Source organism: Patiria miniata, unplaced genomic scaffold (genome assembly GCF_015706575.1).
Source record: "Patiria miniata isolate m_02_andy unplaced genomic scaffold, ASM1570657v1 HiC_scaffold_3, whole genome shotgun sequence".
Classification (NCBI taxonomy): Eukaryota; Metazoa; Echinodermata; class Asteroidea; order Valvatida; family Asterinidae; genus Patiria; species Patiria miniata.
In genome coordinates, this window is record NW_024037069.1 from 3278026 (window position 1) to 3300797 (window position 22772).

Below are 22772 nucleotides of genomic sequence, written 5' to 3' on the forward strand. Positions count from 1 at the left end.
CACAGTGCAAATGTGTGTAACTTCATCTGTGACTTATATCGAATTATTAATAAAATGTCTAATGGACATGCTTTTCAATGCATCATATTTAGCTTGTTTTTACTCTTTTTTTAGTCATTATAATGACTGGTTGTGGTATTATACAATAAAGTGCATTATTTTATGGAGGGGCTGGATGTTAAATATATAATATAGTATCTAGTATCCAAAAAATGACAAAACTATTCAAAATTTGTAATGCAAACATGGCACTTGTTTTCATAATATTCAAATGCAAATACCTTTGTATTGCTAGGAAACTAGGAATTGATTAAAACAAAAATGTGGAACTCAAGAGATAGCAAAAGGAGTACAGCTTTAAAAGGTAATTTCCAAACTACATGCGCTGTACTCTTTCAGTGACAAATATAGTTTATTTTTCTTTTATACCTTTGTTCACGAAAATCACATTTACAGAAATTGATGAAAACACAATAATTCCATTTCAAAGTACTTCGAAGAACATCATAAGTTATTCCCGTTATGTACAATCAACAAGAAAGTAAGCAGGACGGAAAATGTTAGAACGAGAAAATGAGAGACTAGTAGTTTTATCATCTTGTGTTTTGGCTCTCATGGACTAGCCAAACAGCGCAGCAGCAGATTTCACGAAAGTGTGTTTAACGAATATGCCATACGTAGGGTTTACGCAACAATGTTGTTGCACAGCTGCACAATTAACATGATCAATTTCACTAAAACTTGGCCTAGCTGCACAACATTTCAAACAATTTACACATGAGTGCGTTCGATTACTCCCCTGCGTTTACTCGTGCAAGCGCGACAGCGTTCGATTTACCTCTCACGTGACTTCTTGCGCTTACTGAGCTTGGCCCAAGTAACCGACTCGCTGAGCCAGTTACTTGGGTAAGTATCCCATAAGGCCATGTAATAAACATTGCTGCCAACGGGACGTCAGGCGGGCGCCTCAGGCCGTGTCGGAAGCAGGCTTCAAGAGCTATGGCTACATCTATTGTTAGTGCGTCCCCGTATTTTCAACGGGCGAGGACCTAGACCTAGCTCTAGACAGTTGATTTGGATGCAGCCTGTGACATGTCAAAGTTTAACTTTCCAGCTCTTGCACGAAACTTTAACTGACACGGTTCATTTATTTAGCTCCACTGCGCATGTCTGTCATCACACGAGGAGCCAGGCGCGAGTAAGCTGGGGGAAGTAATCGAACGCACTCCTTAAACAAGGGTCACAGTTTTTACAACAGCTACGTGTTTGTTTATGATTTCTGTTCACTCGCACTACAGTCGTTGAATAAATTCCGCCCGCCAAACAGTTTTTGCCGACTTCTTTGAAAACGTGCGGCAAATCTAAAATATCTGTCACAGGTAAAAATAGCTGTTCGTTTACTTCAAAAACAGAGCTGTGAATTTCTTGCATCAACCTTGAGAAGCTGAGCCATTACAGGAGCAAGACAATCATGATAAGTCATTAAAAAATAGGGAAAGATTTCCGTACTGGGCCACCACTTTATTCAAGCCCCAAAAAGTTGCATCCTTTACGGTTTATCTCCTCCACTTTCCCTCCTCTACTCTCACCCTCTCCTTTCCTTTATCCCTTTTTATTAATCAGTCACTTACTTCATCGAGATTTGAACCTCGGACTCTTGCTTGAAAGACAAGACTTTTACCACAAGACCACGCGCACGATCGCATTGCAATGATCAATCTTTGGACGGATTTGAAGAATCCATTGAAATAAAGTAAATATTCATGAGAAATTAAATATTCATGATGATGTATTGCACTATCATTGGCCGGCTCATGCGTTGTCATGGTTTTTCGATGTCATGCGTATAACGTACCGCTGTCTTCCAGACACTTCAATCAATTTGACCGGCTGCCTCCAACTTAGTTCTGCACGATGTGTGCGTCCAAAATGTGCTCTAAAAACACATTTTTCCTAAAAATATTTCGCATTTGCAAGACTTCCTCAATTAGTCTTGGGTGAAATCAAAAGGTGAGGTGACAATTGATGTGTTTGGTGGCAGGTGAGTGGTGGCCCAGTATGGAACTCTTCCCAAATGGAGTCTATTTTTAGTCGCTATACCATAATTTACGCGACCTAAAATGAATGTGCAAGAAACGCCACGGATCCGCTGATATCCTCATTTTTTTTACTTCTCATGAATGCCATTACAAATTGAAAAACACTACACAAAGTCTTGTGTGGTGTGGAGTTTCCTCGTTTGTTTTCGAAATGCCCAGTTCCATGCCTGCATAATTTGTTACTTTAAGCCACTGTCTTGTGTACCATTAAACTTTTGGGAAAGGTGTCATAATTGACACTTCAGTGCAGCTTAAGCAATACATTGTGCAGTTACACCACTGCGTCATGTTTCGTGAAATCGACTGTAGTATAGGTCCCATTTTCCTGAAATACATCAAGCTGAATCAATACTCGACGTTTACAGGCACACACATACAATTAAGGCATTCACAGTATACAAATATTGACTGCTTCGAGTGGTGTAGTAAAACTAGCCTCCCGAGTTGATCCATGGACATTCTATTTTCCTGAGGTGATGAAGCCGAGGGAAAATAGAATGCTCCATGGATCACCGAGGGAGGCTAGTTTTACTTCACCACGAGATAAAGCATTCAATATTTGTTTTATAACACTTCATCCACAGATTCTTCTTGGTTATAATATTTAAATTATTTAAATCTGAACACAGTTGAAATATTACTTCAATTTCAATACAAAACTGGGGGAAAATGTATTTCTCTCTTCCAATCTACCCCCTTTGCGAAATGTTTGAACTCAACTCTCTCTTTGGAACAAAACGCGATGCGTGCAACGCGCACACCAGCATACATTTGCACACAAATACCGCGCCGTGGAAATAGTACTTTGGTTGCTAATGGTATAGTACTTTGGTTGCTACGGGTATAGTACTTTTGGCCGTGCACAGAATGATAGCAAAAATAGAAAGCATCATGTGACTCGCTCTCGGCCAATCAAGACAAAGAATCTGTGGGTGAGGTGTTATAATACACAATATATTGAAAGAAATGGTAGTATGTACAATAATCTGTCCAAAATAAATACTATGTACAAACTTTCTACACAATCATCCAGCACAAATACTTCTATGTACATTTGACTACTCACTCGCCTCTAAGGAATTTTTTTTTTTATACATTTATAAGAGTATTCATGAACACATACTAATATTGCTTTGGCACGGAATGCTTGGTTTTACAGTACAGGCCACCAGATAATAATGAAAGTATATGGCCTGTTCTGGCACAGTGAAAGAAAAGTAGGTGGCTGCCGTGTGCTGTTAAATATCTAATTTTCAAGACAAACTTCTGTTCAACTGTTAACTCTTTCAGTGCCAAAGTCGTACATGTACGAGGTATATTTGTTTAGTTCGCAGTGCCAACCTCGTACATGTACGAGGTAATGTTCGTACTTAAAATCGCCAAATCTTGTACATGTACGAGGTAGAGTAAGCATGTTATCACAAGGGGGCGCTCTCGCTCTTTCTAATAATATCTTTCATTCAGGTACGACTTGTATTTATTTGTTTCATTCGAGTTCTTGCGAGAGGGCGCAGTACTGACACTTGTATTTTCTGCAAAAAGTGCGGAATTCCCCTGTACAGTGTTTCAGGGTGTAGCACTATTAACTACTACTGACTTTCCAATGTACCAAGGATATACCAGAGAGCAACAACAACAAATTTAGTGAGTGAAACTTATTTACTTTTTTTTTTACAGAATTTTGAACAATTAAAAAAAAACGCTTGAAGTTGGGCACTTTATGGTTAAACTTTTCAAATTTCCCGGGCACTGAAAGAGTTAAGAGACTTTCTAGAGAGGAAACCTCCCTGATAAAATGACCAAAAAAATGAGGAAACTATTAATAAAATTAGAATATGATAATTCCCAGACGCACATTCTTCCGATAAAGATAGTAAAAACATGCAACACAAGAAAATACTCTGGCACATGAAACAACCAGTCCAACACCTTTAGTACTGCATCAATCAACTGTGTGAAAAAAAAAACCCATCTGGTACCTTGTCTATATTTCTACACGTTCTCTCCATAGTCACGCCACCAGACTACTGAAGGGTCATTTAAAAAAAAAAAAGTTGGACATGTACCAGTCTAGTCTCAGGCTTCAACTTAAAACACTTGGCTTCATTCTCAGGTGCAAAATGTTGAAGAAAAGTCTCCTATTTTAAAAATTGAATTGAGACCTCAAACTTGGCTGGTGAAATAGTGAGGACCTCCTCTTTGCCTCATGAACATTTTAGAGAATTTTGTCACCCACATGTTGAGGGTGTTTTCACGAAGTGACAAAAACTTCAGTAAAATGCAGAGGCCTCACTATTTTGTCCCATTACATTGTACACACTCTTCGTCACTTCGTGAAAACAAAAAAAAGGTTCTAAGAAATTGTTACATTGCGCGTCATACGTCACTGCAGCGCGCGCGCGTCTGTTTCTTTATCAACATTGTTCGCAGCGCGCGCGCCCACTCCCATCCTAACGAGTGTGTAGAGAAATGAATTATCCCTCTGGCCCGGCTAACGAGGTAAGTTTTTGTCACTTCGTGAAAACAGCAAAACAAGGATTTCAGGCTTTTTGTCAAACGTTTGTTTACAATAATTACATCAGTAAACAATATTTTGCTTTGAAACTTGGTCAAATTCTTCTTTTTGTCAAGTGCAATAAATTGGCCAGAAAAACTCAAAATCGAACAATTATCGATTTTCCAGGTTTTCGTCACTTCGTGAAAACATCGTCGATGTAGAGAGTGAATAAAATTTGCACAAGTTTGTTTTTAAGACTGTCGGAGGACAGCTCTTGTACCTGCAACCCATTCCCATATTCATGTGACGGCCATCTTAAACTGAAAGCAGGGAAAACCCTGCCTGTCTTTTTTTAAAGGCACGTGGATCATTTTGCATGTAAAAAAGTGTGCCTGCTGACACGTTTGTTTAAAATCGTCCTCAATAATTTCCCCCCACCCCCCCCAACATCACCATTTCTCAGGGTATTGGGCGTAGCCCGACCTTCGCTTTGAGCAAGTTTTTTTCTTACTCCTAAAATTCCTAACTATTTCTCTGAAAAATGTTAACATTCCTGCAGGAAAATATTTTCAAGAGTATGGTACGAGAACTTTGCCATGAGTACCAGTATGTGTAGCCCGACCTTTGCTTTGAGCAAGTATTTTTCTTACTCCTAAAATGCCTATTTCTCTGAAAAATGGGAAAATTCCTGCAGGAAAATATTTTCAAGAGTATTGTACGAGAACTTTGCCATGAGTACCAGTATGAGTAGCCCGACCTTCGCTTTGAGCAAGTTTTTTTCTTACTCCTAAAATTCCTAACTACTTCTCTGAAAAATGTTAAAATTCCTACAGGAAAATATTTTCAAGAGTATGGTACGAGAACTTTGCCATGAGTACAAGTTTGAGTAACAGTACAGCTATTTTTGTGTGTGTGACTACGAGTACGAGTACATTCTCATGAATGTAATATAAGTACCAGAAATGTACTCGAGTACCAGTAAAACTACTACAACACTGCTCATTTGAGCTCGTAATATTTGCCCGTCCTCGGATCGTAGTAGCAGTTCAAGCAGGGATCATACAGCAAGTCCAGCTCTTCATCCTCTTCGCTCTCTGTGAACGCCCTGCCCGGGTCATCACTACTGGTGGACTTGGTCCTGGCCTTGTCTGTTCGGAAAGCTGTCAAAATAAATAAATAATGGATAAAAATATGGGAGTTTATGACCCAAAATCATTCAGTATAAGTTTTGGTTACTCATTGGCCATCTACAGTATTCAACATTTTCATGGTCATACAGAGAAAGTTTCAATGACACACATTAGGTGGTTTTCCTCCTCCATTTATGCAAATTGTTTGCAAGACTAGACTGTTATAAGATGGAATTTTGCGTCGGGTGATATAAATCAAATTAGGTTTTGCCCTTCACCGACGTTTAAACACTGTATACTCAGTGTGTTACCTCCCGAGTGAAAGCTGGAAAAAAAAAAAGACTAGACTGGTTCCCAGATCCTCTATTGTCCTTGGGACCCATATTATGGGAGAGGGAACCAGTCCATGGGCATGTAAATTAGTCTAGGTCTGATTCCCGGCCCCTGAATACAAAACCACAATGATAATGTAAGCGCGGAACCAGCCTATTGCAAAATGGCAACAAGGCTACCACTAATGTGCAGTTTGTGTGGTGATGAGCTTCGATTTTCGACAGGGCCCCAACCAATGATGAAAGCATTGTGCAGGCTATTGCACAAAGCAACTGCCTCATGATGGATTATCTGAACAATAGCTAGCGCAATGCTTTCACCATTAAAGGTATAGTCCATCATTTGTAATTTGCGCATTTTGTTCATTTGAAGCAACAAAAGTGCTCAAAATCTAAAGAAGGGTGCTGAACAACTATCCTGATGAAGTTTTATCTCAGTGAATACTGTATATTCCGAGAAAAACAACATTGTAGGATCTCGATTTCAAATCAAAAGTTGCTGAATCATGTTTTGAATTGGGCCTGAATTCAGCGTCCGAGACACGTTCTCACTAAGCCGATTGTAGCTACGCGATGTCGCGCACCCATCCGACGAATTATAGCAACTGCGCGTGCGTGTGCGTCGTGTCAACGCTTGCGCGCGCTTTGCCGAATAAAAAAACGAACTACTAACAAAAATTTACAACGGTGCTTCTTAAGACGCACCGTTGGAAAGGCCTTCTTTCGTTGATTTCTTCAAACTAACAGCATGCCAGAAAGAATAATTTCACAGGGAGTTTAGTCCCCTTGCTATTTTTCAACCAAGTATGTTTTCCATCACTAATTACGTCAGTCACTTTTTGGATAGCTGCAAATGATGGACTCTGGCTTTAAAGGGGGCCTCCGCGATAGAGTTGATAGGTGCTGGGATTGGTCTATAACGAATCGCTGGCAAATATAGCCGTACACGTACCTGTGGGCATGTCTTTGCCTGGCGATAGTATCGCTGCCTCATGATCTGCTTTGATCTTCTCACTGGGCAGTACGATGGGCGGGCTGAACAGATTGGACCAGTCCCTGGAGATAGGAAAAACCAATACATTGTTTCTCCTTCTATCCTCAACTTCAAGCACATTTTTAAAAATTTGATTAAAGGCAATGTACATCATTGGCTTTTGCTGTCATTTTCAGAAATGAACGATTTGAGGGGTTAGTAAAATAGATGAAATATTGTTACACAGATAAGTTTTGTGTTCGAAAATGCTGGAAAAACTAAGAAAAACAAAATTTTTCAAGTAGTCTGGTTCCCTGACTCCACTAAAGATGAAATGGATCAATTTATAGATGCCGGAAAACTTAAGGTAAGGGAACCAGTCTAGCTGGCCTGCACCCGTTCATGAACATGTAACCAATAGCAAACAAAATTTGGACTGAAAAAAAAAATGGTAAATTTGGAGCAGTAGTTGAAAAATAGTAAAGTTTTTCCAACAGTGATCGGCCGACCACCGCTGGAAATGTATACACAAATACCATTTTCTTGAAAATGACTTCACACCAGGTGCCATAATTTTACAGATGCTTTAGACTGTCATTTACCAACATCCTATTAAGGTATTTCGTAAAAACTTGGAAGTTTTATTTTTTCGATGTTTGCAAATGTTGTATATTCCCTTTAACCCATTAGCAATCTTGAGTAATGAAAACCTAAACACCAACGTTGATTGGCCTTAAAGGGAAAATACAACATTTGCAAACATCAAAAAATAAAACTACCAAATCATTTTGAAATACCTCGCTGGACTATTAGTGAATGACAGTGTAAAGCATCCTGTAAAATCATGGCACCTGGTATACTGTCATTTTCAAGAAAAGTGGTATTTTTGTATCAATTTCCAACGCTGGTCGGCCGACCAGCGTTGGAAAAAACTGGCTTTTTTCCAAATACTGGCCCCAACTGACCATCGCACTTGTTTGGAATTGATTACACACCTATGAACGGGTACAAGCCAGCTAGACTGGTTCCCTGACCTTACAATTCCCCAATGTATGTAAACTGCTCTGTTTCTTCTTATGTGGAGTAAGGGAACCAGACTACAGGAAAATGGTTGTTTTTCTTGGTTTTTATAGCATTTTCGAACCCAAAACCTGAAAAAAGTCAGTGTAACTATATTTGCTATATATTTCCAACCCCCCAATTCCATCCATTTCTGAAAATTACAGCAAAAGCAAATGATGTTCCCTTTAACATGATGTTACATGTCAATATGCTGACAGACTGTACCTTGGGTTGGACTGCGTGAGTGGGTTCGTATTGGATGGGAAATGCATCTCATCTTGGTAGCGGTGAGCCTTCTGTAGGGCATCCTACAAAAACGGCAAGGTGATAGAAATGGAGAGGTGATTCATCTCAACAAATGAGTTAAAAAAGCTAACTTTGCACTCTGGATGTGCTTTGCTAAACCTTTAGTATGGCAACTCATGAATTGCTCCCTTTAATGTTTATTAAAGTTTTAGCACATTTTAAGGCCTATTTCAATACACATTTGCGATTTTGTCGGAACGACTTTGTCACGCGGCAATGTCACAGACACGCGAATGTCCACAAATACTTGATATGTCACACAATTTTTGAAATTAGCTCACTAGGAAAACAATTCAGTTTAGGCAAAGATTCCAGGTTAACCACTTGACGACAGGATTATTTTTGGCCGAAAAACACAATTTTTTAAAAAGACAAAATATATCGGGCCAATTTTTAAATTCTTAAATCAAGTCTAACACCACAACTACTGACTCTTGAGAGTCATTTGTACAATATTTTGTACGATACTTTTCACCGTAACTTCATATTTTGCAACATTCATAGGCCCCGCTATGGAGCAATTTCGCTACGACAACAGGCCGTGCACAACTGCCAAGTTCAAGTTTAACACACAGTGTGTCCAAAAACAATGGGACCCACTGACACGCATACACGTCTACCGCTGGAAACTCGGGCGAAGCTTGCCGATTAAACCCGTCACCCACCCCTGCGAATTTATATTGCCAGCAGGGCCCAATTTCATAGAGCTGAAAATTTGCTTGAGCACAAAAAAAACTTGCTTTATATAATCAGGTTACCGGCCAAAACTCCATCAATGTACATTGCTTGTGACTGGTATTTAGTTGTTGTTTACTTTGCATAACAGTCGCAAAGTTTTGGTGGGTAGCCTGATTATATTAAGCAAGGCTTTTTTGTGCTTAAGCAGCTGTATGAAATTGGCCCCTGGCAGGTCCTGTATACATGTCCTCCGGCGTTTAACTTGTTAAATACGCGTGCACAGTTTTGTGTCACGCGATAAAATCACTTTGTGCGTATAACAGCGTATCTATAAAAATCCTCAACAAAGTCACGTATGTGCAATAGGCCTTTACCGGCGGCTTGAAGGTGCTGTAAGTGGTAGCCGTGTCGTCGCTGGAGCTGCTCAGGTCATCGTCGCCATAGTTATGGATGTCGAAGCTGTTATTGGCTTGCTGCCGCTCATCGTTAGGGTCTTCCTCGTACATCTCCTCCAGCTGCTGACGACGGAGACTAGCCAGCATGTTGGCCTCCAGGGAGGAGGCTAAGGAGGAGTTGTTGGATTGGTACTTCATCCAGTCATAGTCCTGTCAACGAGAGAGGAAAATTCCACATGTTATTAGATACTGTTACCCCTGATGGGCATGCTTATAATCAATCCTGGAGATTTGCCAGCATGCTGGCCTCCACGGAGGAGGCCAGGGAGTTGTTGTTGGATTGCTACTTCATCCAGTCATACTCTTGTCAGAAAGAGATTGAAAATGTTATACAGTGGAACGCTGCTATAATGAACATCGCGGGATCCACAAAAATTGTTCGTAAAAGCCATTGTTCGGTACAGGCGATTTTAAGCTGCCGGTGCTCTGGTACTCAATTTGGTCTCGGAACCAGACTATCCACCGAACAAATGAATTCTACTTTAATAAAAATAAAGAAAACTACTTTAAAAAAAGGGGGGAAAAATCTCTGAACAGTCAAATCCACTTCCGGAAGATTCGGCATAGGAGTTCCATGTTTAACCCAAATCAAGCTACCAAAGCACTCTGGTTGGAATTTTTTTTTTTTTTTGATGCCGTAACGGTAGGTTTATTCTGACAAGGGACTGGGTCTTACAAAGGGCTCCTAAAAGAGGTTTAACATGCACAAAGATGATTAACAGTGTTTAAGCGGCTAGATATCATCCATAGCAACCCGCTTTGATGTTGTATTTGCTGCCCAACTCCAACCAAACCAAGTTCAGATCAAAATTGCAGAACCAAACCCCAACTGAACCCGAACCGAACCTGCATATGAGGGCTCACTTTTAGTACTAAGTAACTATAGCCGTTGACAATTGCATAATGGTTACCGTAAAAAAAATTGCGTTAATAGCCACTACCTTAATAGCTACTGTTCACGTAAAGAGACCCTACCAGACATACTCACATCAGACAATCTTGGATCATCCTTGGGAATCTCTCGGAGTTTCTTGGAGTGGATGCTGAGTCTGGACAAGGAACCCCGGGCCGGCGAGGCGGCCGATGCCCGCGAGTGAGACTGCAGGGCGCTGGCCGTGAGTAGTGACTTCCTGGTCTGTTGCGGGGACATGCTTGCCGTGGGCTTTGGGGAGTCCACGTCATTACGCTTGTGATCTGAGAATTCTCCTTTGAAGTGAAGGGAAATAGAAAACAGTCTTGCATTTACATGTTAAACAAGGACGGTGTATTGTTATTGACACAAGAGCGGTGAACATGCGCTGTGCTTCATTTTCTAACTGTGGGGACTACACACATGTTGTCCCATGGTACTATGGGGACTGAAGATGCTGTGGGGAAGGCAGAATGTCCCCATAACTGTCACACACTAATTTGAAAATGCTCTTGGTCCTAATTTGCTTAACAATAAAAAACTTCCCTATAACCCGGTGACTGGCCGCCCCCCCCCCCCCCCCCCCCCACACACACACACACACCCACACACGCTTACACAGGCATAGAAGTCTCTCGTGTACTAAAATTTTGCATAGTCGCACACTTCAAAATGCTCTTATTTTAACCATAGTTAATTTCCTGGGCTGAAATTCGGACTTAATATCCCTTTTCTAAAACTATAGCATTTGCGACAGATCAACCCACCTTGGAAATTCCTAGTTTTTGGGTAAAATCCATATATCTATTTCGTGAAAAACTTGTGGGGTACCAAAACGGTACCCCGCAAGTCGGTGGGCATTCCTTGTGGAGTACCTCCCATTGTTCCGGTACCCCACAAGGCAGTGTTTGTACACGCACACACACACCAACATGTGTTCAACGTCGATCGTGGATGTCTTATTGTCCCTCTTTTGTTTGTACTCCTTTAGGAAGACTCCCATATGCTTTGTACACGATCCCAACACGGACGTATGCTGGGAATCGTGGACGATATTGTTCTCTTTTGTTCTCTGGTATTTTTCGTCGATGGTTTGAAAAGATGAACACGTACACACATTACAGTGAAGATTGAAAATATTTGTTATTCAAAACCCCAATAAGTGCCCTTATACAATATGAACCCCCAAGTGTCCCCTTGCAAATTGAACCCCCGTTTTGCCATTGTATAGACTTTCATATTGTCAATATTGATACATCGATGAATAGTTATACCACTTAGGCCTCCACACAGCCTACCTGATGAGCTCAGCTGAAGCGAGCGTATCTGTCTGGGGCTGGGCGTTCTCCTGAAGATGGCATTATACCGAGTCCTGCCGCCTTCTCCGTTGAGACGGTCCGATGGTGATGAGTTGCGGGGGGAGGGGCGGTCATCGTCCGCTGGTGGGGGCGTAGGTGAAATCCGGGGTGGGCCCTCCGAGATCTTTTGTAACTGGGGATGAACAAATTTTGGGTGAATACATAGCTCTTAACCAATTAGGCTTAATACCATAGACTATACAGGGTGGATTAAAAAACGAAACCGAGATATTATTGCAAACTGGAACAGAAGTAGGGCACATGCGAATCAAAGGGAGATATCCTCTGTTGGGGTTGAATGTCCTCTTGATCATTGTTGATAATGACACCCTGGTCATGTCCTTACATTCGCGGTTGACTGAGCAGTGACCAATTTTATGAAAGGGTCTATTTGGAGAATTGCGCCACTTTTCAATTGTGGTTTTTGTGGTGTCATTTGTCACAGAATGAAAGGCTATGGTTGCCAATCAAGGCAGGTGGGGAGTAAAGAGATTTCACCATGAAAAGTGGCGCAAGTCTCTTCACAGACCCTTTCATAAAAATTGGCCACTGCTCAGTCAACCGTGAATGTAAGGACATGAGCAAGGTATCATTTTAAAGAGGAGATTCAACCCTAACAGAGGATATCTCCCTTTGATTCACACGTGCCCTACTTCTGTTCCAATTAGTAAAAATATCTCGGTTTCTTTCTTTTTTTATCCACCCTGTAGTATACAGGGTGAGTCAAAAAGAAAGTGACCTGGATTGATTATTTGTTCCCCTTAAAAAATCAATTATAATTATTTGATACACCAATGAAGCAAGTATTAAACAAGCATGTTCTTCTTTGGACACTCATGTGAAACAAACAATTCCTGAAATCAAAAGTTATGCATGCCTGATAAAAAGAACTAAATTTTAGGCCAAAAAAAAATAAGTCGGTCTCTGGTCAGCGCGCGTCGATTTTAATCATGTGCGTCAATCTTTTTTTTTCCCAAAATGTTCCGCGGTAGCTCCAACAGCGCCCTCTATTGCCGCACCTCCTCAATTTTTTTTTACCAAAGAGCACCAAGGAATGGGAAATTGCACCAAGGCAAATGATCGAGAGCACCAAGGCAAATTATGGAGGACACCAAAGTACATGAGGACACCAAAAAAGCAAAATAGTACCCACCTTGTCTGTACAATCCAAGCTTGAAGAAAAAAAAAAAAAAAGCAAAAAAAAAAAAAGCCGCGTCGCTGCGTCAATTCCAGAACTTTGGTCCGACCAGAGACCGGATATTTTTTTTTTTTTGCCTTATAGCTGTCCATGGAATGCTACTAATATGTTTTACCGGGATCATCAGAGGATAGACAAAAAACTGAAAAAACTTGTGAAATAAGTCCAAATAATTGATTGACTAAACTAAACTCACATTTTGAATAATTAAATATAAGGATGACGAAGTAACAGGATGGGCGCTGTCAACAGCTCCCCTTAGACCAACTGCGCCAAGCATGGCAACGAGGCCCGTATATAAAGCCATTATTATGTAAGATAGAGGATAATCCACCACAAGATTAGGTAGGCTCACAGAGCTATCAGCTGAGTTTGGGAAATTCTATAAATGCTTCACATCACTACCTTATAAAATGCACATGAATCAGGATATGTGACAGAGGGAACCCCCCCCCCCCTTTCTTTTGTGTTGGTCATTGTGCTACCAGAATCTCAGGAATTCTTTTGAGATATCTAGGGGGATGTGTTAGGTAAAAATGGTCTAGGGTTTGTATAGGGTATAGGGAGATGGGTGGGGGGGGGGGGGGGGGGTTACCCTCTGTCACATATCGTGCTGGGTATAATGAAATGCATTGAAGCTATTGAGCTGAGTGAGAACCGGAGATTACACAAAGGCATTCAAAACAAATGAAATTATAAACATTTGAGTCGAGACTGAAACATAAGTTTTTATGTCAGATTTTGTGTCGTGTATGTGCGAAACAAATCAAGTCTTTTGTTTTCTGAAATGATGATGATGCGGTACTCTGGATGTGTTGGTACTACAGCCGCACAAGTGACCATACATGTACCTGTAGTTTCTTGGGCTCCAGATGTCTGCTTCTCTCGATGGGTCTGAGCGGGGCTGATCTGGGTGGGGAGGTGAAGGTATAGATCTTCCCATTGCCTTTGGCCAGGGGATCGTTGGAGGACTTATTCCCCTCTGCCCTGTAAAAAAGCAAATAAAAGTCAAATTGGGGGGGGGGGAGATTTACATAATAAAATGTACATAATATCCTATTCTCTTGACAGGAATGAAGTATCACTTTGAGATAAATGGAGTTTCGAGCTATACGAGTTTGACTTATCGTGATTTCACTGTATATGGAATGCAGTATAATAATAATAATAATAATAATAATAACAGGTTCTTATATAGCGCTTTTAACTAAGATCAAAGCGCTTTACATTATTATTACCCCTAATCATTGGGCCAATTAAACATTCCATATACCATCTCAGCTCCCTGGGGAGTATACAGCTCGATGCAGCCTGTTAGGCGCAAGGAAGCTAATTCAATCACAGTAACCATCACTGCCCTCATAGGTACCCATTTACTCCTGGGTGGAGAGAAGCAATGAGTGACATTTAAGGGCACACGCACCATGACCCCGCCAGGACTCGAACTCACGACCTGCAGCTTTACCCGCAGACCACGAATCAGTGCCCTTAACCATGAGGCCACAGCACTCCACAGATATACCGGATATACGAGGTTCATTTGGAATGCAGTGCATATGAAGTAAACGTTGTTTAACAGACTGAACACATGGATGTTCTAAATCACAGAAATTATAGTATCCACAACATAACAAATCAATTTATCTAAAAAATCTGGGATTATATGTACTCGTTCGCTGAATAATGTGGCCTATGCTATTTTGCCTTGTACCTTGACTGCTTGTTGCCGTGTCTTGATGTATTAGGCGGTTTGGGTCTGGTCTGGTCCCTGGACTCCTCTGCACCTCTTGACGTTGCCGCTGAATGCAAGTCTGTGACTCCAGAATCCGTGGTGGTTGAAATATCTGCAAAATAATATTCAAAACACTATGAACAAAATAACAGTTTGATCAGGTTGGACTCCAACCCACGACCTCTTGCTTTACTAGTGCAGATGTCTTGGGCCACTTGGCCACCAAGTTTGCTGCTGTCAGCCTGCCAGTTCAAATCTGATGTAAAAGCAGGTACTACAAGCAACATTTTGTTTTACATTGATTATATGTGACCTGTCATCACAAAAATGACCTTAAAGTCAGACTTTTTAAGAATAGAGATATTTATGTATCTGGATTCTGCAGAACAAGAGCTTTCCAATGGTATACAACACTAAGGGGTACCGAGTTCAGTAAGGGAAATATAGACCACCAACTTTAAAACTTGATGTGGTTAAACTGATCTTGAGAAAACTGCATTTAAAAAACATGCAGTTATATTACAGTGAATGAACAGTCTGATAGAACAAAACAAATCGAGAATGGTAGAACAGGACTTACAGATGGAGGTTCACCTGAAAACAAAAAAATTGACCGCCCCTTCAAATTTGGACTTTGCCCCACTGTCCTGCAAAGTCACAGTTTCCAATTTTAAGCTCATTTCGTAGTGACAGATCATATACATGTACACTGCATTAGAAGTACTTTGTGGGTGAAGGACAAAAAAAAACCTGTACTGAAATTTACACAATAGGGTCATTCCATGTCGAATCAACATACCTCCTTAGGTCAATCTCAATTTAATTATTCAAAGTAAGGTTCTCCTAGGGCACGTGTGGTCTAGCGGTACAGCACAGGATTCATGATCGTGAGGTTGTGGGTTCGAGCCCCACCATGGCCATGCGTGTTGTGCCCTTGCGTAACGTGCTTTACCCAAATTACTCCTCTCAACCCAGGTGTTATATGGGTACCGGCATTATGCAATGCTGGGAAGGTAACAGACTCGCTGTGGAGGAGGTGTGACGATCCCCCCACAGCAGCATATGAGTCTGGCCCAATCGTTAACGAAAGAGAGATGGGCACTCCCTTCCTGTGAATACAAGTTCGTCCCCCTTAAGGTTGGGGATTTTTCACAAATGACCAAACAATTTTAGCAGGAGGTCATGGGTTTGAGTCCCACCCAAGTGATTTTTTTTCCAACTTTCACTCGGGAGGTAACACACTGAGTATACAGTGTTTATACGTCGGTGAAGGGCAAAACCTAATTTGAATTTTAGCAAGTATACAGAAAATCTGTGAGATGAACTTCCACTACCATATCAACGTAATCATACCTGACAACTGTTCCATCCGAGATGATCCTCCACCCTCCCTCTTTTCTGGCCTCCCACTCCTAGCCACGCCCCCTCCTCCTTCCCCTCTGTCGCCGTGACTCCGCCCCTTCCCACGCTGCCTCTGGCCTTCCTCGCTCTCCGACAGGCTGTCCATGCGGCTCAGCGGCGGGGGACGATCCGCCTTCTTTTTGCGACGCTGGGTCCGCCCTTTCTGGTTACTCCTGCCGGCCAGCTCGTCGCTTTCTGAGAGGCTGTCCACGGTTGGTCGCACCCCTTGGTGGTTGCCGTTTTTATTCATGGGCTTCTCTGAGCCTTTGCTCTCGTCCCCGTTTACTATGGATGTTTAAAAAAAAAAGGGGAAATTTCAGCCTGCAATGATTTGTGGGTTTATCAATTTCCAATCAGTTGCGTTTATCTATTTACATTTTTGGGAGTTATCAAAAAAGTGGGCATCTCTTGTTCGTCTTTAGCTACTCCAGCAAAACATATTAACTCTAACCTTCTCAACTCCATCAAAATCCATACCCCCATGTTGGGGGATTTTGGTAGACAGGCCATGAGTACCAAGTCCATCAAAATCCATCAATAGCGTTGGTGGATTTGTGGTGGATTTCAGCTGATTCAGTCCTGAAGCATTATGTGAAGCAGAGTCAGTGATGGACTTTGTAGGACTTGGTATTGTCCTTAGTAAACTCAGTAGGGAGTTAGGGTCAGGCATGCAACTGGGAAATCACAAAAAAAGAGGAAATTCTAATTTTTCCCAGACTTTGTACAGTGTTTTTCTATTTTCAATGGCACACATGGGAAGCAAAAAAAGACGAAATCAGCTGATCCGAGGAAAAGTTGCATGCCTGTAGGGTTGATTCTGTTGAATAAAGGAGATCAATAAGCCAGTTCGGTGTTTCAATGACCCAAGGTCATTCGGAATAAAATTACTGATGTGATGTTACGCGATGTTAGCGCACGCCCATTCTGCTGGTAATCTACATGCAAGCATCCTGCGCCCACGTTCATGTGTCTTCAGAAAACGTTCCCATGACCCATATCATTGTGCACACGCGCAGTTGAAATACCAAACTGGCTTATTTTATACTCAAAGAGTTTAATGCAGATTCCCACTGCTTACCATTTACATCAGCGCCTGCCTTAATCCGAGAAGACGCGTACTTCAAGATAGCCGCATCTGACACCCGGCTCGGTCGGTCCGCGTCGCTGGACTCTTCGGAGTCTCTCCTCTGCGCGCCGCTGCCACCATTATCCGCGTAACGGCTTCTGTCGTAGTGGCCGCTGCGACCCGACGTGCTGGTGTCGCTGCCGGCCGACATGCTGTCCCCTCGCTCCCGCTTGCCGCTGTTTGGTCGCACCTTGACCACGCGGCGCGACTTGTCGCCGGATTTCTGGCGGGGCGGATGGGGCTGGACAAAGTTGTCTTCTTTGCTGGCCTCCAAGCCGGCGGACCAAGTGTTGCTGCCTTTGAGTGTCCCTTGGGGATTTTAAATAATATCGCAAAATTATTATGGGAATGAAATTCAATTGGAATTAGATTTCTTTTACAAATATACAATTGTTAAAAACAGTAGAATTCTCCTGAAGAAAAAAAAGTATGTAAACAAATGATACAAAATTTTCAAAATTAAGACATTTTTCAGATGAAATTTGTCATTTCAGTATTGAAGAACAAGATGAAGATTCCTAACAAGTGGTCGCGGATCACATGTCTCGCCTTTTTCCGCGGTCGATCCCTGTATGTTTTGTGTTCTTAAAAAAAGTGAAACGTTGTGCGTTTTTAACGATCTCAATTGACACTAGATGACCTTTGACCTCCAATTTCGGAAGAGTTGTGATGAACCCCCACCCATCATGTAATGTATAAAACCGAGTTTTTCAGGCCCAGCTCAACTAAGAAAACCTGGTCTTGTTTTGTTTTATTGGTTTTTATATGCTGGTTGAAACAAACTCAAGGATTTCCTGAACTTGACAGTGGTCCTTTTGGAAATTACTTGCTCTTGGCGTTTATTAAATTTTCACTTCTTCAGTACATACCTTTGTCCACCCTTGATTCTAAATCAGCTACCTCAGTGCCTGGGTCGGAGGCTTGTCGCTGACGGCTGCCCGAGTGCACAGTTAACCTATCCACTTCCTTCTTAGCGGATACGCTCCTGTCGCTCACTAGTGGATCTCCTACGATAAGATTTGTTCATATTTAATTGCATATAGGCCATTTGCATTTTACAGTTTTCCTTTAAAGCTATAGTCCATCATTCATGTCATTTGCAGCCTATCCAAAAAGTAACTGGCTTAATTATTGTTGAAACACATACTTGGTTGAAAGATAGAAAGGGGACTAAACTCCCTGTGAAATTATTCTTTCTGGCAAGCTGTCGTTCTGAGGTAATCAACGAAAGAAGGCCTTTCCAATGGTGTTTCTTAAGACGCACTGTAGGAAATTCAAATTAGTACATGTAGTTCGTTTTGTTATTCGGGGAAGTGCGTGCAAGCATTGGCACGACACACAAGCGGTTGCTATAATTCGTCGGATCAGTGTGCGACATCGCGTAGCTGCAATCGGCTCAGTGAGAACGTGTCTCGGACGCTGAATTCAGGCCCAATTCAAAACATGATTCAGCAACTTTTGATTTGAAATCGAGATCCTAGAATGCTGTTTTTCTCGGAATATACAGCTGGAGCTGAGCTGAAACTTCATCAGGTTAGTTGTTCAGCACCCTTCTTTAGATTTTGAGCACTTTTGTTGCTTCAAACGAACAAAATGCACAAATTAAAAATGATGGACTATAATCTTTTCAGTTGTCTCCCAGTCCATGTTTACTTTTTCTTTGAACATCGTGGTTCCAAACACTGGCTTGCTATCTCCCGTGTTTTAAGTTTCCCAATTGTTATCTGCACAATCGAGTGAACGGAGTTGGAGGTCAACAATTAAAATTAATATTACAGACCATTATCATGTTGCAGCCATTTGATTTTTCCCCATTCAAATCAATGTAACCAAAGCGAGGCTGGAGGGAAAATAGTCTGGTTCTTGTTTGCACAAAAACATTATCATTCAGTACTGTTATTGGATACAGGGAACATGACTAAAATGGTGGAAGCATGATATAGGTCTATAGTCATCAATTCGCAATACTTTCTTGGTTCTTGGTCGGTTCATCTCCTAAATACTCAGCATGGGAGTTTATACAGGAGACCAGAAACACAGGGGCAAACCCCTTCTCTTAGCGTTAAGTGTCACTGGGTTCTTTTACATTGTACAAGAACGTTGTACAACACACCTACGGCTTTACGTCCCATCCGAAGGACGAAAATATGTTGTAAATTTTAATGCTTTCTTTTCTTTGGGGATACCCATTTATTGCCCTTGACTGGATGGGCCCAGTCAGGACATGAAACAAATGCAAAAAAAATAGGATGTTACACATGTAGATCTTATACATGATGCCCGAATGTGCTGTATTCTCATAAAATCTTGCAGGTTTTTGAGGTCAACTTACACGCTCTATTCCAGAAACAGCATCTCTTAACAGTCTGTTTAAATAGTAATCATTTCAAAAGTTGAACAGAGAAATTTACTGGAGAGGGGTTTGAACTGTGTAATTAACTAATTAAATAATTTAAAATATCAAAACCAAGCGGAATCTGTGGGTGAAGTGTTATAATTTAAATATAGACTGCTTTATCTCATGGTGAAGTAAAACTAGCCTCCCTCTGTGATCCATGGAGCACCCATGGATCACCTCGGGAGGCTAGGTTTACTACACCCCTCGAAGCAGTCAATATTTGTATACTACAACACTGTGAGAGAGAACACGTCGTGAGTGGTGATCATCTTTCTTGCTTTGTGTCATACCAATGCTGCCCCCTACACGTTGCATTCTTATATTGTTGCATATTTCTGTTGTTTTTGTCCTAGTCCACGTACCTTCTTGTTTCAGTGCTCTGGAATGGGAGGACCGACTGCTTCTACTGCTGGCACTCTCACTGCCCTGAGACAAACACACGGCAAAACAATATTTGTATAAGCTACGTAAAATGAATTATAATAGGACTGTGAATTCTTAAATAATTTAACATTCGGTTATTCCAACCTGGACTTGAATTGAATATTCCATTTCGAAAATGCAGTGATCAAGTTAAACATGCACCATTTGCGTGCACCTGCACTTGTTGAAAACTGACAAAGACACTATGGAAATAATAATATCAAGAACGAGTAGTGGAATGGCTCATATTTGACTAATTAAAAAAAGGAAACTTAAGCTGATAAACCTCATGGAAGCTCTAAAATCATGTGATTGTTTTCTGAATGTTTGAAAAAAAAATGATATTTGGTAAAACTTTGAATATTTTGTATAAATTGAATATATTTGAATATTTGGTATAAAACTCTGCAGAATATGACATATTTGAGCCTCTTGGAAGCAGCTTTATGTTTAAGCGCTCGTATATTCAAAATACTCGGTAAAAAACAAACTAAAGGTTTCAAGAAACTTGGGGACTCTGAAAAAGAATCAAGTACAAGATTGAAAACCAATTTTTGGGGGCTAAAATCTAAATGCATACTTGGTTGTGCTTTTGTGTGTAAACCTTAGAGCTATGTATATTAAATTACTAGAGCGCTAACTCCTCATTCTTGCGCGCGGAGACGCTTTGAAGCCGCTCTGGGCGCAGACATTTTGAATTCATGTGCATGTTTGTAGAACACAATCAAAAAAGATGGACTGAATTTTCCAACGCGCAAGTAGAAGATACGCAAACAACTTAAGCGCGTCATGACGGTTCAAAAAATTTCACGGCAAAAAGCCCATGCACAGCGGAGGGACGCGCACACGTCGCGCTGTTTGCGTAGAGCAAAGTGAAACGTACATTTGCTGATCGTGCGTTTCGGTTTTGGGCGTATCGGCTTCGATGACGCACCAGTATGGAATACAAACGCAGATATGCAAATAGCTGTTCAAAAGCCGTACACAATTTCGAGTTTTCCATAGGTTTGTGCACAAAAATGGATGCACCCATCAGGCATTACTTTGTACATCAAGTTAGCGCTCTAGTAATTTAATATAGCTCTATGGTGTAAACTCACCTCTCTCTGACTGCCAGCCGACGCTGGTTTCTTGCCGGCCCCTATGGCAGGCACAGGCACTTTGCTGCCAAAGGCTATGTGCGTAGGCCGGTTCCTACGTCCCTTCATGCTGGAGTTCAGATCCACTAAACAAAGATGAAGAAGTAAAAAAATGAAGACAAAAACTAAAACATGACTCTCTTTTATTCAAAAGGTCACAATGCAGATTTGATAAATATTTTGGATTTTGCAAAGCAGAGCAGCCCCCCCCCCTTGTTTTTTTTTTGGGGGGGGGGTGTCAGGGGAAGTGTAGGGTGGGGAGCAGATACATATTTCCTTCGCTGAGAACGTCTCTCAAAGAACATAGGCGGACGGAGCCATATCATGAATAATTTAGTAGTTTCGATAAGAAAGCTGTTTATTCATGAACAATGACGTCACACTATTGTTATAGTTGCATTAACCCTAACTCCCCACTGAGTTCTACTATACAGAACAAAGTCCGCCAAAATCCATCACCAACTCTGCTTCACAGAATGCTTCAATACCAAATCCACTGAAATCCACCACTGCTATTGGTGGATTTTGATGGACTTTGTACTCATGGCCTGCCTACCACAAAATGGGGAGATGGATTTTGATGGAGTTGAAAAGGTTACGGTTAAAGTATCTTAAGGAACAGCCGACATCAAGCTGCCACAGTAGCCCAGTGGATAGCGAGATGACCTATGGATAGTCGCAAGATTCCTGGTTCAAAATCTGCCTGTGCCCATTTTTCATCGACTATTTTTCTTCTCCAAGTTTACTGTTGGGATAATTTTAATTTACGGGAAAAGAAGAGACCAAGAACCTGAAAGTGTCCTGCACCCGATTTCGCAAAGCGCTGTAACACGTCGCAACTCGCGACGCGTCGTATGATCCATTTCACGAAAGTTGCGATGTGTTGAACACGTCGTAAGTTCCTTGACAGCAGCTTAAAACACTCGCAAGTTACGACGTGTCTAGTGGTCATCGCAAAATAAGAAGAGTCCCTTTCTTAGCCAGTTTAATGCCATAAATATTACATAAATGAGATTATAATACCAAAGCAATGTGTGTAAAGTTGTAAATAGAAAATTCATTGAATAATTATGAATTAGACTGGAATAATGCAGTTGAAATTTCAAAGTAGCTACACAGTCCACTGAGAGATTGTTTTCTTCAAAATTGCATCGCACGACCCCCATTTTGTTTTACGTTTTAACAAATTTCGAGCTGAGATCCAACGACTCTTTGTTGAATATCAGACGACTATTTACTGTACGCTGACTCAATACATAAAACAGTCACCGAGTTGTGCTATTAATACACTACGACGCGTCGCACTTACGACGTGTTTCGTGAAATGGATCGCAGGGCGCGTCGCAGCTGCAACGCATCGTAAGGATATGACGCATCGCAGCGCTGCGATGCATCGTAAGTTACGAAGAGTTTGATGAAATCGGATGCTGCAGTGATTCCATCAAAAGTACTGAATAATTCAGGAAAATCGCTTCACTCGCCTACGTTTGAGAGATGTTCTCAAGGAAGGAAACATTGATTTGCAGGAGGAGAACGGCAATTGGAGTAAAGTGTC

General features: G+C 41.4%; 1 protein-coding gene across 5 annotated transcripts in view; it reads right to left on the reverse strand.

Moving 5' to 3' along the window:
* Positions 1 to 5035: 5035 nt before the first annotated feature.
* LOC119737969 (protein CFAP20DC-like) overlaps positions 5036 to 22772 on the reverse strand; it is a 31577-nt gene continuing 13840 nt past the window's right edge. For 3 of the 5 annotated variants that reach the window (XM_038212648.1, XM_038212647.1, XM_038212646.1), the window contains exons 9-21: positions 21179 to 21303; positions 20018 to 20081; positions 18127 to 18264; positions 17210 to 17566; positions 16084 to 16416; positions 14710 to 14842; positions 13850 to 13985; positions 11741 to 11933; positions 10521 to 10738; positions 9452 to 9682; positions 8319 to 8401; positions 7011 to 7114; positions 5036 to 5756 (exon numbers count right to left, since the gene is read on the reverse strand). In XM_038212648.1, the coding sequence (XP_038068576.1) occupies positions 5596 to 5756; positions 7011 to 7114; positions 8319 to 8401; positions 9452 to 9682; positions 10521 to 10738; positions 11741 to 11933; positions 13850 to 13985; positions 14710 to 14842; positions 16084 to 16416; positions 17210 to 17566; positions 18127 to 18264; positions 20018 to 20081; positions 21179 to 21303 (2276 nt within the window). In that variant the 3' untranslated portion in view covers positions 5036 to 5595. The remainder of the gene's footprint in view (positions 5757 to 7010; positions 7115 to 8318; positions 8402 to 9451; positions 9683 to 10520; positions 10739 to 11740; positions 11934 to 13849; positions 13986 to 14709; positions 14843 to 16083; positions 16417 to 17209; positions 17567 to 18126; positions 18265 to 20017; positions 20082 to 21178; positions 21304 to 22772) is intronic. The other 2 variants (XR_005272419.1, XM_038212649.1) reach the window with 2 other exon arrangements.